The following is a 14,178-nucleotide window of genomic DNA, read 5'->3' as shown; positions in this document are numbered from 1 at the left end:
CACTAGGGTCAATTTAGCATGGCACATCTTTGGACTGTGGGGAGGAAACAGGAGCACCCAGAGAAAACCCACACAAACAGTAACCCGAGGCCAGAATTGAACCCAGGTTCCTGGAGCCGAGGTAGCAGTGCTAACCACTGTGTTACCCCATACTTTGAGCATTTTATGCCTATATATGATCCCAGCATTCAATGGGCAGCATTATTTAGAAATCAAAAGCTGTTTTCTACCCCCTCACAATGACACCACATTGTAAAGTCAAAGATTTTTTTTAAAAATTCATAAATAGTCAACGTTCAGAGTTGAAAGAAAAATCAACCAATTATAAATGAATGAACTGTCCCTCGACAGAAAAAGAATCCAAAAGCTTTTAACAACACATTCATATCGACAGTAGAGACACCCCATGATACTGTGTAGTGCAAGGTAACCAATTAATAAAAGAAAATAATAAAACAGAAAATGCTGGGAAATCACAGCAGGTCTGACAGCATCTGTGGAGAGAGAATAGAGCCAATGTTTTGACTCTGGATAGTCATAAGGAAAATACAATTGCCACTGGCTTCGTTTGGATGGGTATAGATTCCTCAAAATGTTAAAAAAAATAGAAACCGTTAAAAACATATTGACGGTCAAAGTAGGAAGCGGTAAACGTGATTTGGCCGCCAATCTTTTGAGGGAGGGTGAATATTTCACTTGGACTGTTATCAAACTGTAACTTGGGATAAGAGTCCAAAACAGGGCCGGCTTTCACAAAACTGATTCACCCCAATCCAACAACCAAAACCCCCTGAAACAAAAGCAATTCAGAATCTGTGTAGGTGAGCATTCCCCCAGACACAGAACAAAACAAATAAAAAGTGTGCACGGGAAAGGTAGAGGGAGGGCTGGGGAGGGGGGCCTTCCTTTTTTCACCCACACAGCCGAGCCTGGAGCTTGCAGAGTCACACTGGGAAATAAAACATAGAGAGAGAGAGAGAGGGATCTAGTCTGGATTGAGGGGCCACCCCCCTCTCCTTCCCGGGCAGACCATTGTAGTCAGACAATAACAAGCGACGGCAGCAGCTTGCTCTACAAAGCGAGCAACAGAGAGAGAGAGAGAGACCCGCCCACCCCAAAGCAAAGCAAATCCTGGGGACTCCTGAGGTAAAAAAAAGGAAAACCCCCATCGGAGAGAATATTATGAGAGAGAGAGAGTTGGCACTGATTGCGGTATTGAACTTTCTTAGGGGTGGTTAAATGTCAGCAGAGTCGGTGAGGAGGGTGATTAAAGCCGCGGCCGTCACTACCTTGTAAAAGGCTCCATTAGAGCCGCGCACCTCCACCATTAAATCCTCCATCTTGGCTTGCCGCGATGCACTCTGGGAGGGGCAATGCGCGTGCCCCCCCCGACCCGGGGAGCACGCGTGCACGGTGGGCCGGCGCGCTCGTACCCGAGGGTAGCGCGCTCTCGCCTCGCCCCGCCGTCTCACTGTCTCGGGTGGGCCGCGAGTGGCCCGGGGGGGGGGGGAGGGAAGGGCGAGAACCCCTGACGTAGGAGCTCCCCCGCCCCGCCCTCCAGCCAATCGGTACGCGACTAGAGTAGGTGGGCGGGGCTACCATATGTTGATTGACGTAGGAATAGCCAATCGCTCCCCATCTGGCCTCCGGCCAACCCGTGCGCGAGCAAGGGGGGGGAAACAGGGCAGATGGTAGCACGATTGACGTAGGAGGCAGCCAATCGCTCTCCGGCCCGCCCTCCGGCCAATCCGTGCGCGACTAGAGGAGGTGGGCGGGGCTCCCACATGTTGATTGACGTAGGAATTAGCCAATCGCTCCTCCTCTGGCCTCCAGTCAATCAGTGCGCACTTCGAGGGCAGGAGGGGGGGACGGAGCGCGCATGCGCGGTTCTCCCCCGTGACGCCGACGTCAGACGACTTTTTAAACTGTTGTTCTTTTTTATATTTTCTATCCCTGCCTCCTCAAAAGTAGCTGATGCAAAGACAATTCCGGACAGCGCTTCCGAGTTTTGGAGGGTGCGTTGAAAATAATCCCCTCCCCCCACCGACTGGCCTTCGAGCGTTGACAGGCGCGGGGGAGTGGGCGGGGCACCGGGGGGGAAACACAACATGGAGAGGACGGGGGTCCCGAATCGATGATTGACCTGAGGGGCAGCCAATCGGCTCCCTGGCGCACGGCCAATTGGAGCGCGGCTGGAGGGCGGGGCTTTCAGCTGCTTGGGTTGCCATGGGTACCGGGGGATCGGGCCTCGGCGTCAGCCAGGAGCCTGGCGCGGAGCAGCCGCTGTCAACAAGCTTCATGGTTTGTCCCAAAGGCGCACAGTGAGGCGGCAGGAGCTGGGAGCTAAACCGGGATTTGTCTGGAACTCTGCATCCACTTTCTGCCAGGTTTGTTATTGCTGCTGGTCCCAAACTGACACAGGGGCAACATTGAATCAGACAACCCTGCAGTACAGAATGAGGCCATTCAGCCCATCGAGCCTGCACCAACTCTCTAACAGAGCATCGCACCCAGGCCCTATCCCCATTACTCTATGTATTTACCCAGTTAATATTCCTAATCCACACATCCTGGGACACTGAGGGAGAATTTAGCATGGCCAATCCACCTAACCTGCAAACCTTTGAACTGTGGGAGGAAACTGGAGCACCCGGCGGAAACCCATGCAGACATGGAGAGAATGTGCAAACTCCACACAGACAGTGACCCCAATCAGGAACTGAACCCGGATTTCTGGCGCAGTGAGGCTGCAGTGCTAACCACTGTGCTACCCCATTGTAAGAGTGGGTAACAGCCTATTAACATTGCATTTGCATTTAATTTGAAAAACAGAATGATCCTGAACAGGAGGAGGCCAATCTGCCCATCGAGTCCTTACTGGCTCTTTCAAACTGCCCAGTTCGTCCCTCCCCACCACCCCCCTCACTCTTTCCCCATATTCTTGCAAATTTTCCCCCTCAAATATTTGTCTCTTTTGGAAGTTACAGGCAGCATATTCCAGCTCTTAACGAAAACATTCCTCATGGTTCTTTTGCCAGTCATCTTAAACCTGTGCTCCCTGGTTACTGACACTTCTACCACTGGAAACACAAGAAATAGAAATAGGAGAAGACCACCAGGCCCTGCGAGGCTGCCGCACCATTCAGTACGATCATGGCTGCTCTATGCCAGCCTCAACACCTTTTCTGTGCCATTTCTCGTAGCCCTCTATTCCTTGATCTATCAAATATTTATCCGCTTCCACTTTGAATACTTCTAATGATCCACCCTCCACCACCATTTGGGCAGCGAATTACAGAGATTCACCACCCTCTGCCAGAAGAAATTTCTACATACCTCAGTTTAAAATGACCGGCCCTTTACCTTGTAGCTATGTCACCTTGTTCGAGACTCTCCCACTGGTGAAAACATCTCACCATTTACCCTGTCAAGCCCCCTCAGGATCTTAGATGTTTGAATAAGGTCACTGCTCATTCTTTTAAACTCCAAGGAATACAGACCCAGGATATTTAGTCCCCCTTGATAGGACAACTTTCTCATCCCAGGAATTAGCCTGGTGAATCTCCTTTGGACTGCCTCCAATGTTAGAAACATAGAAAAACTACAGCACAAAACAGGCCCTTCGGCCCCACAAGTTGTGCCGAACATATCCCTACCTTTTAGGCCTACCGATAACCCTCCATCCTATTAAGCCCCATGTACTCATCCAGGAGTCTCTTAAAAGACCCTTTTGAGTTTGCCTCCACCACCACTGACGGCAGCCGATTCCACTTGCCCACCACCCTCTGTGTGAAAAACGTCCCCCTAACATTTCCCCTGTACCTACCCCCCAGCACCTTAAACCTGAGTCCTCTCGTAGCAGCCATTTCCACCCTGGGAAAAAGCCTCTGAGAGTCCACCCGATCTATGTCTCTCAACATCTTATATACCTCTATTAGGTCTCCTCTCATCCTACGTCTCTCCAAGGAGAAAAGACCGAGCTCCCTCAGCCTATCCTCATAAGGCATGCCACTCAATCCAGGCAACATCCTTGTAAATCTCCTCTGCACCCTTTCAATCTTTTCCACATCCTTCCTGTAATGAGGTGACCAGAACTGAGCACAGTACTCCAAGTGGGTTCTGACGAGGGTCTTATATAGCTGCATCATTATCCTCGGACTCCTAAACTCAATCCCTCGATTGATAAAGCCCAGCACACCATACGCCTTCTTAATCACCTCCTCCACCTGCGGGGCCGATTTTAGAGTCCTATGGACCCAGATCCCAAGGTTCTTCTGATCCTCTACAGTACTAAGAGTCTTTCCCTTTATATTGTACTCCTTCATCCCATTTGACCTGCCAAAATGGACCACTACACATTTATCTGGGTTGAAGTCCATCTGCCACTTCTCCGCCCAGTCTTACATCCTAGGCATGCCCCTCTGTAACCTCTGGACATCCCTCCAGACTATCCACAACCCCACCAACCTTCGTGTCGTCAGCAAACTTACCAACCCATCCCTCCACTTCCTCATCCAGGTCATTTATGAAAATGACAAACAGCAAGGGTCCCAGAACAGATCCCTGGGGCACACCACTGGTGACCGACCTCCATTTAGAAAAAAACCCATCTATACCCACTCTCTGCCTCCTTTGGACAAGCCAGTTCTGGATCCACAGGGCTGCAGCCCCTTTGATCCCATGCCCTCTCACTTTTTCGAGAAGCCTTGCATGGGGGACCTTATCGAACGCCTTGCTAAAATCCATATAAACCACATCTACCGCTTTCCCTTCGTCAATGTGTTTAGTCACATTTTCTAAGAACTCCACCAGGCTCGTAAGGCACGATCTGCCTTTGACAAAGCCATGCTGAGTATTCTTGAGCATACTAAACCTCTCTAAATGCTCATAAATCGTGTCCCTCAGGATCTTCTCCATCAGCTTACCAACCACTGATGTTAGACTCACTGGTCGCTAATTTCCTGGGCTATCCCTATTCCCCTTCTTGAAAATAGGAACCACATCCGCAATCCTACAATCCTCCGGCACCCCTCCCATCTCCATCGACGATGCAAAGATCACCGCCAGAGGCTCTGCAATCTCTTCCCTCGCCTCCCACAGTAACCTGGGGTACAGCGCATCCGGACCCGGCGACTTATCTATCTTGATGCCATTCAAAGATTCCAGCACAACCTCTTTGTTAAAGTCCACATACTCAATCTTTTCAGTCCACCGCAAGCCCGCAGTACATCCACCCAGGTCCTTCTCCTCTGTGAAAACCGAGGCAAAATACTCATTGAGCACCTCTGCCATTTCTACTGGATCCGTACAGACTTCACCTTTTATGGGCCCTTTTCCTTCACGTCTCATCCTTTTACTCTTCACATATTTATAGAACGCCTTAGGGTTTTCCTTAATCCTACCTGCCAATCCTTCTCGTGACCCCTGCTGGCTCTCCTAATTTCCTTCTTTATTCCCTTCCTACAAGCCGTATACTCATCTAGATCCCTATCTTCACCAAGCTCTCTGAACCTTTTGTATGCTTTCCTTTTCTTCTCGACTAGGTCCTGCACAGCTTTCATGCACCACGATTCCTTTAACCTACCAACTCGTCCCTGTCTGCTCGGAACGTTGTCCTGTAGAACTCTAGACAGACATTCCTTGAAAAACTGCCACCTCTCTTCAGTACATTTCCCCGAGAATACCTCCTTCCAATTTACTCCTCTAATTTACTGCCTTATGTCTTATTGTCTTATGTTATTATGTCCTTTTTTAGGGAAGGGGTCTAAAACTGTACGATGTATCCCAGGTTAGATCTCCCTGTACAATTGCAACAAAACCTCCCTATTTTAAAACTCCAACCCCTTTGCAACAAAGGTGCCTTCGTGAGTCCTTCAAAACTTCCTCATGATTTTAAATACCTTTGTCAAATCTCTTATCATAAAAGCAAAATACTGCAAATGCTGAGAATTTGAAAAAGAAACAAAGTGCTGGAAGTATTCAGGTCAGGCAGCATCTTTGGAGAGAGAAACACAGTTAACATATCAAGTTAACGCCGCAACAGGTCCACAGCAGACGCCATCTCCCTGGCCCTGCACTCGACTCTGGAACACCTAGATACCAAAGACACCTGTGTCAGACTCCTATTTATCGACTACAGCTCAGCCTTTAACACCATTATTCCTATGAAACTCATCTCCAAAATCTGTGGCCTGGGGCTCGGCTCCTCCCTCTGTGACTGGACCCTGAACTTCCTAACCCACAGACTGCAATCAGTAAGGATAGGCAACAACATCTCCTCCACAATCATCCTGAACACCGGTGCCCCACAAGGCTGTGTCCTCACCCCCTTGCTATACTCCTTATACACCTATGATTGTGTGGCCAAATTCCCCTCCCAACAATTAAGAAAGCCCACCAACGCCTCTACTTTTTCAGAAGACTAGGGAAATTTGGCATCTCTGCTAAGACTCACCAACCTTTATAGATGCAGCATAGAAAGCATTCCTTCTGGTTGTATGACAGCTTAGTATAGCTCCTGCTCTGTTCAAGACCGCAAGAAACTACAAAGGGTTGTGAACAAAGTCCACCTCTCAAGCCAGCCTTCCACACATTGATACCATCTACACTTCCCGCTGCCTCGGAAAAGCAGCCAGCATAATTAAGGATCCCACGCATCCCGGACATACTCTCTTCCACCTGCGTCCGTCGGGAAAAAGATACAGAAGTCTGAGGACACATATCAACCGACTCAAGAACAGCTTCTTCCCTGCTGCCATCAGAGTTTTGAATGGAGCTACCTCACATTAAGTTGATCTTTCTCTACACCCTAGCTATGACTGTAACATCTATGTTCTGCAATCCTTTCCTTCTCTATGAACAGTATACCTTGAACAGTGCATAAGAAACAATACTTTTCATTGTATACCAATACGTGACAATAATAAATCAAATCAAATGTCATCAAACTGAACTTGTTCTGTCATTGAATATTTTCTCCTTCAACTTGAATTACTTCGTCCAAATAAAAAAGTTTTGCTGTGGGATCTGCATGGGTCCTAGTTATGCCCACTTTTTTATTGGGTATGTGGAGCAGTTCCTGCGATAGTCCTACTCAGACTCGGTTTGTAGGGTGACCAGTTTTTCAAGAGTCAAAAATCGGGTAGGATTGCCAAGTCTCTTGTACTGGCCTGATCAATCTCCTGGAGACTGCTGTGTGCAGCCCTAGAGAAAAATCATTGGGGTATTAAAACATTTTTTTCCATTTTCTTTGAACATTTCTCTTTACCAGATGAAAAAGTATTGAAAATGTCGGGCGGGGGAGGGAGTGGCTGCTTGGCTGACAGTAAAGCTTCATCCAACTGGGTAATGAGTCTTTTTTGCTTTTGAAGCGGTGTAGAAAGGCAGTGCGTCACAAGGATGGTAGTGTTAGCTGACTAATGGCTGGAGCGTGGGACAAGTTAGATGATGAAACCTTCAGGATTACACTTAAGGATGGCACTGTAGCACAGTGGTTAGCACTGCTGCCTCACAACGCCAGGGATCAGTGTTGGGTCACTGCAGAGTCTGCATGTTCTCCCCGTGTCTGCCAGGGTTTCCTCCGGGTGCTCCGGTTTCCTCCCACAGTCCGAAAGATGTGCTGGTTAGGTGCATTGGCCATACTAAATTCTCCCTCAGTATATCCGAACAGGCGCCGGAGTGTGGCAACTGGGAGATTTTCACAGTAACTTCATTGCAAGCCTACTTGTGACAATAAGTGAACATTAATCACAGTTGGCAATCCTCAAACTTGGACATTCGTCCCCCTCAGTGCAGCCCCAGCACACTGCAGGATTGACTCTGTTTTGATATATTGCCAGGCCCCAGTCTATGGAGACTGGAGGCCGGGGGGGGACATCTTGAACAATTTCATCCATCAGAGTAGGAGCATGGGGCAGGACTGGCAGACTAAAAGCCTACGGTAGGCCAGGAGCAGTCCACTCTTTGGATTTGGAGGGTGAGAGAATGGGAGAGAAGGTCACTCCTTTCCTTTGTATTGGCTCCACTTCCCTTCTGCACTTCCCCCTGCCTGTCACTGAGTCTGGGGCCTCTCCAGGCCCACAGCTGCTGCAACACCGTCTCAGAGAAAAGTATTACGAACTTTATTTCCAACAATATTACTGGAATACCGCCATGCATTGGAGTTGTGGCAGGAATCCCCTTCTCAGAACAGTCATCTGTGAATGTTATCTGCCCCATGACAATGCTATAGAGCATGACTTTTCAGCATTCTGGGTGCGCATTCTCTGTTCAACCCCATCGCTACTGAACACACAAAGTGACCATTGCCAGCAGCACAGCAAAGTGATTTTCATTGTCCGAATCCACCCCACAAACTGCTGTATCACCTCTGAATCAGCATTTCACAAATGCCAAAGGTGCTGGCATCTGTAGCCACTGGTCGTGGTGGTGCAGGAACAGAATCATAGAATCTCTACAGTGCAGGAGGAGGCCATTCAGCCCTTCGAGCCTGCACTGACAACAATCCCACCCAGGCCCTATCCCGTAACCCCACATATTTACCCTGCTAATCTCCTTAACACTAAGGGGCAAGTTAGCATGGCCCGTCCACCTAACCTGCATATCTTTGGGCTGTGGGAGGAAACGGGAGCACCTGGAGGAAACCCACACAGACACAGGGAGAACGTGAAAACTCCACACAGATAGTTACCCCCAAGGCTGGAATTGAACCCGGGTCTCTGGCGCTGTGAGGCAACAGTGCTAACCACTGTGTCACCATGCCGCCCCAAAATAGTGTTTTTGCCTTGGTAAATAAGACCTGTCGCTATTTTCCTCTTCTTGTCACCGAGTGACTCCCAGGTGCAATAATCGATATTTAGGTCTTTCATGTTGTCTCGCACACATTCTTGAAGCAGAACTTTGGATGCCCTACTTAGGGTCACCTGACTTTCCCCTTATGAATTCGAACAGGAATATCTTCAGTCAGATAAATAGGAGACTTCCTCAGACACATACATTTGAATTCAATGAGTGTTCCAAAACAAGAAACAAACTTATTGACTCAATGGCTTTTTTTCCAAACACAAAGACACTAACTGATAAGCCACTTAACATGTAAATAATCTTGGCTCTTTTGTTCACTACAGATGGTAAGGAGGCTTTATGTAACGGTAATGAAATTATCATTTGCCTGACATGGAAAGTGACTCGGCATTTGTGTATAAGTCACATGAAAATGATGGCCATCTTGGCTTACCTGCAAAAAACATTGAAAAGGGCAGGAAGCTGGCTACAGCACGGAGATCCTATCTTAGACCAATTGGAAGAAGCTTCAACCCAGGGAGAGACTGAGAAGGGTATTGAGAAACAGCCATGGCTTCTGCTGTAACTGGCTAGGCAGTTTGAAAGTGCCAGACCTACAGAACCTGAAGAAAGGAAACTTCTCCCTGTTAACCTGATCCCACCTACCAACACTCAGATCCTGTGCAGATCAGCTGGCAGGGATATTTGCAGACATCTTCAACGTCTGAGGTCCCTATCTGCTTCAAGAAGACCAGTACCAAAGAAAAGCCAGGCAGCATGCCTTAATGACACACGACGGCGCAGAGTCGCTGAGCAGAAACTGATAGCCAAGTTCCGCACACATGAGGACGGCCTCAACCGGGATATTGGGTTCATGTCACACTACTTGTAATCCCCACAGCTTGCCTGGACCTGCAGAGTCTCACTGGCTGTCCTGTCTGGAGACAATACACATCTCTTTAGCCTGCCTTGATGCTCTCTCCACTCATTGTTTGTATCTTAAAGACTTGATTAGCTGTAAGTATTCGCATTCCAACTGTTATTCATGTAAATTGAGTTTGTGTCTTTATATGCCCTGTTTGTGAACAGAATTCCCACTCACCTGAAGAAGGGGCTTAAGGCTCCGAAAGCTTGTGTGGCTTTTGCTACCAAATAAACCTGTTGGACTTTAACCTGGTGTTGTTAAACTTCTTACTGTGTTTACCCCAGTCCAACGCCAGCATCTCCACATCAGTCAAAGAAGGCAGAGGGTAGGGTGCATTTCTGAATGGAGGGCTGTGACAAATGGCATTCCTCAAGGATCAGTGCTGGGACCTTTGCTGTTTGTAATATATATAAATGATTTGGAGGAAAATGTAACTGGTTTGATTAGTAAGTTTGCGGACGACACAAAGGTTCGTGGATTTGTGGATAGCGATGAGGACCATCAGAGGATACAGCAGGGTTAATTCTAAATTGAATTACTCATGCCAAAGGTAAAACATTAATACTCACAAACAAACAGCTTGTTCACAGGTACCTTTGGGGAAACGCCTTAAAAGCATCCATGACATATGCAACATATTACCTTAACAAACTAGCCAATATATATCACAACAGATTGGACTGCAGTCCCCAGCAGTCTCCAATGCCGGGTATGAATTTGAGTGGAGAACACACCCTGAAGATTCTTACACTTTGTTTATCTTCCTCCGCTTCCAAATGGCCATCAATCTACTGTCCTGAAGTTTTACTGACCATCTTCTGGAATGTACCATCCAGGAAGTTCTCATCCATCATGATATTCTGCAGTAACTGAAGCTGCCCTTCAAGCTCAGAAATCCTGAACTCAAGCTCAAGCAGTTGGAGACATTTCCCACACCCGTGGTACCCAAGACAGGTGAAATGTCCCAGAATTCCCATAAGTCTGAGAAATTGAAAACAACAGGTCTCAACTTCCCATGCATAATTTAAAAAATCTCTATTCCCTCTTTTAGAATTTAGTTAGTATCTTGTTTAAATCATTCACTTTAATGAATGCCTCTGGACATGTTCTGTGCTAATACTCATTAACTCACTGACTGTTATACTTGCCCCCACCTTGAACAAAGAACAAAGAAAATTACAGCACAGGAACAGGCCCTTCGGCCCTCCAAGCCTGCACCGACCATGGTGCCCGACTGAACTAAAACCCCCTACCCTTCCAGGGACCATATCCCTCTACTCCCATCCTATTCATGTATTTGTCCAGATGCCTCTTAAAAGTCACTATCGTATCTGCTTCCACTATGTCCCCCGGCAGCGAGTTCCAGGCACCCACCAGCCTCTGTATAAAAAACCTGCCTCATACATCTCCTTTAAACCTTGCCCCTCGCACCTTAAACCTATGCCCCCTAGTAATTGACTCTTCCACCCTGGGAAAAAGCTTCTGACTGTCCTCTCTGTCCATGACCCTCATAATCTTGTAGACTTCTATCAGGTCGCTCCTCAACCTCTGTTGTTCCAGTGAGAGCAAACCAAGTTTCTCCAACCTCTCCTCATAGCTAATGCTCTCCATACCAGGCAACATCCTGGTAAATCTTTTCTGTACCCTCTCCAAAGCCTTGAAGCCTTTAACTTCCCGGTTCCTAGTTTAAATGAATACCTAATACCCTCACCATCATTTACTAATTTATAACTTAGTCCCATGAACAGGATCAGTTAAGAGTAAAAAAATGGACTCATTACTTTTGTTACTTCCCTTCTGCTAGTGTTTCTAAGTTAATTATACGGTATATACTTTAAGGTTAAAGGTTTTTCTAAATTCCAGCTCTTTGCAGATAATCCTTAACAGCAATTATTTGTCAACCAATTGACAAATGTGACACACTTGACACACTTTTTTGTGAAGTCACTCTCTCAAACTCAGTGTGTTCTGGAAGGTCTCACCTTTCAGACTGAGTTCTTGCCTTCCCGCTCCTGTTGGATAGTCAGATGCTCTTTCCTAGGGTAGAAAAGCCAAGTACTAGGAGACATAGGTTTAAGGTGTGTGGGGAAAAGTTTAGAGGAGATGTGCAGGCAAGGTTTTTTTACACAGAGAGTGGTGAATGTCTGGAATGCGCTGCCAGGGGAGGTGGTGGGAACAGGTACGATAGTGGCATTTAAGGGGCAACGAGACGAATACATGAATAGGATGGGAATGAAAGGATACGGACTCTGTAAGTGCATACGGTTTTAGTTTAGACAGGCATCATGATTGGCGCAGGCTTGGAGGGCCGAAGGGCCTATTCCTGTATTGTACTGTTCTTTGTTCTCTTCATTCTTTGTAGCCTCTCTGCTCTCACTGATTCCCGCTTCTTATGCACAATTTTGAATTACATTAGTGCCTCCTCACAACCTACTTACTGCACTAATTTAAACCTTAGCAATCCAATAATTATCAGTTAAAAGTAAAAAAGAAATAATGGACTCACTAGTTTCTTACCTCGCTTCTGCTAGTGTCTCTAAATTAATTACAAGATAGATACTTTCGGGTTGATAATAACTCCAGGAATCAGCTGTAAAGGAACAGTGTTTTTTTTATTGCACAAATAAAGTAAAGCAAAATCACAAGCCTGTGGTGAACACAAACAGGTTCCAACCAAGACAATACAGCAATGGACCCACTCAGGAGCCGTATTTATAAAGGGCTTGGTATACAAGCTCCACCTGGTAAGGTAATTACCAATCACTGGGGAGCTCATATTCTACGAGTCCGACAGGGAGATCAACCAGTGATTCCTCAAACAAGTCCTGGGGTTATCACAGGGTTATTTAAAATATGACATTTTTGTAAATTCCAGTTCTGTACAGGTGGTCCCTAACAGCAGTTACTCACCAGGCTTTTCTGCGAGGTCACTGTTTGAATTTCTTTCTCTCAAAAAGTGTGCACCGGACGCTGAAGCTGTTCCTCTGCAGGTCCCAAACTGTTCTGCTTCTTTGCTGTCGCTTCTCCTGGCTTCCTCTGAGTAAGTGACTTCCTGATGAAGTCTCACTCTTTATATCCCGCTCCCCTAACTGAGGTCTTTTTTTATTATCACAAGTAGGCTTACATTAACACTGCAATGAAGTTACTGTGAAAATCCCCTAGTCGCCACACTCCAGCGCCTGTTCGGGTACACTGAGGGAGAATTAGCACGGCCAATGCACCTAACCAGCATGTCTTTCGCGCTGTGGGAGGAAACCGGAGCACCCGGAGGAAACCCACGCAGACACGGGGAGAATGTGCAGACTCCACACAGACATTGACCCAAGCCAGGAATTGAACCTGGGCCCCTGGTGCTGTGAGCACAATGCTAACCACTGTGCCACCGTGCCACCCATGTCACTGGTCTCGCTCTTTATAGCCCTGCTCTCCTCGTTGAAGTCTGGCTCTAATAAAAATAAAGCAAAATACTCAGGATGTTGGAAATCTGAAATACAGAGAATTCTGGATAAACTCAGTAGGTCTGACAGCATCCATGAAACAGAGAAACAGTGTTAATGTTTCCAGTCCATATGACTTCTTCACGCTCTAAAGAAGTCATACAATCTCAAAACATTAACTCTTTCTCTTTCCACAAACGCTACCAGAGCAGCTGAGTTTACCCTGCAATTTTGGTTTTATTTCTTGCTCTATACAGTTCCACTCTCCTCACTGAAGTCTCACTCTTTATGCCCTGCTCTCCTTGATGCAGTCTTGCTCTATATCCCACTCTCCTTTCTGTAGTCTTGCTTTTTATACCATTCATATCCCTTATATTCCAGCACAAAAGGAGGCCATTCAGCCTTTCATGTCTTTGCAGGCTCTTTGCAAAGCAATTCACCTAGCTTCACACTCTTTGCAATTTTTCACTCTTTAGATAATGATCCCATTTCTCCCATGAATAAATTGCCAGGGCACATTGAAGTAAGTAAGTATGATTTGATAGCCATTATGGAAACATGGCTGCAAAATGAAAAATTCAAAATTGAGGGGCATTCAAGAAGAATAGGAAGCTGAGTAAAGCTGGAGGGATAGCACTGTTAATCATGGATGGCATTGGTGCAATAGAATACCTACAGTGCAGAAGGAGGCAATTCGGCCCATCAAGTCTGCACCAACCACAATCCCACCCAGGCCCTATCCCCATAACCCCATGCATTTATTTTAGTTAGTCCCTCAGACTCTAAGGGGCAATTTAGCACGGCCAACCCACCTAACCTGCTCATCTTTGGTCTGTGGGAGGAAACCGGAGCACCCGGAGAACCCCATGCAGACATGGGAGAATGTGCAAACACCACACAGACAGTGACCCAAGCCGGAATTGAATCCGGGTCCCTGGCGCTTTGAGGCAGCAGTGCTAGCCTTTGTGCCATCGTGACGCCCATAATAGCAATAATCTTAGTTCACGAGATCAAAATGTTGAGAAAGCAGGAGAA

General features: G+C 47.0%; 1 protein-coding gene across 4 annotated transcripts in view; it reads right to left on the bottom strand.

The window, feature by feature from the left end:
• Positions 1-1,492, bottom strand: part of fmr1 (fragile X messenger ribonucleoprotein 1) — a 78,807-nt gene extending 77,315 nt beyond the window's left edge. For all 4 annotated transcript variants that reach the window (XM_078211772.1, XM_078211774.1, XM_078211773.1 and 1 more), the window contains exon 1: positions 1,290-1,492. In XM_078211772.1, the coding sequence (XP_078067898.1) occupies positions 1,290-1,340 (51 nt within the window). In that variant the 5' untranslated portion in view covers positions 1,341-1,492. The remainder of the gene's footprint in view (positions 1-1,289) is intronic.
• Between the last annotated feature and the right edge of the window lie 12,686 nt (positions 1,493-14,178).

Source organism: Mustelus asterias, chromosome 4, assembly GCF_964213995.1.
Source record: "Mustelus asterias chromosome 4, sMusAst1.hap1.1, whole genome shotgun sequence".
NCBI classification, from domain to species: domain Eukaryota; kingdom Metazoa; phylum Chordata; class Chondrichthyes; order Carcharhiniformes; family Triakidae; genus Mustelus; species Mustelus asterias.
Note: the sequence above shows the minus strand (reverse complement) of the source record. Positions and strands in the feature narration are given on the sequence as shown.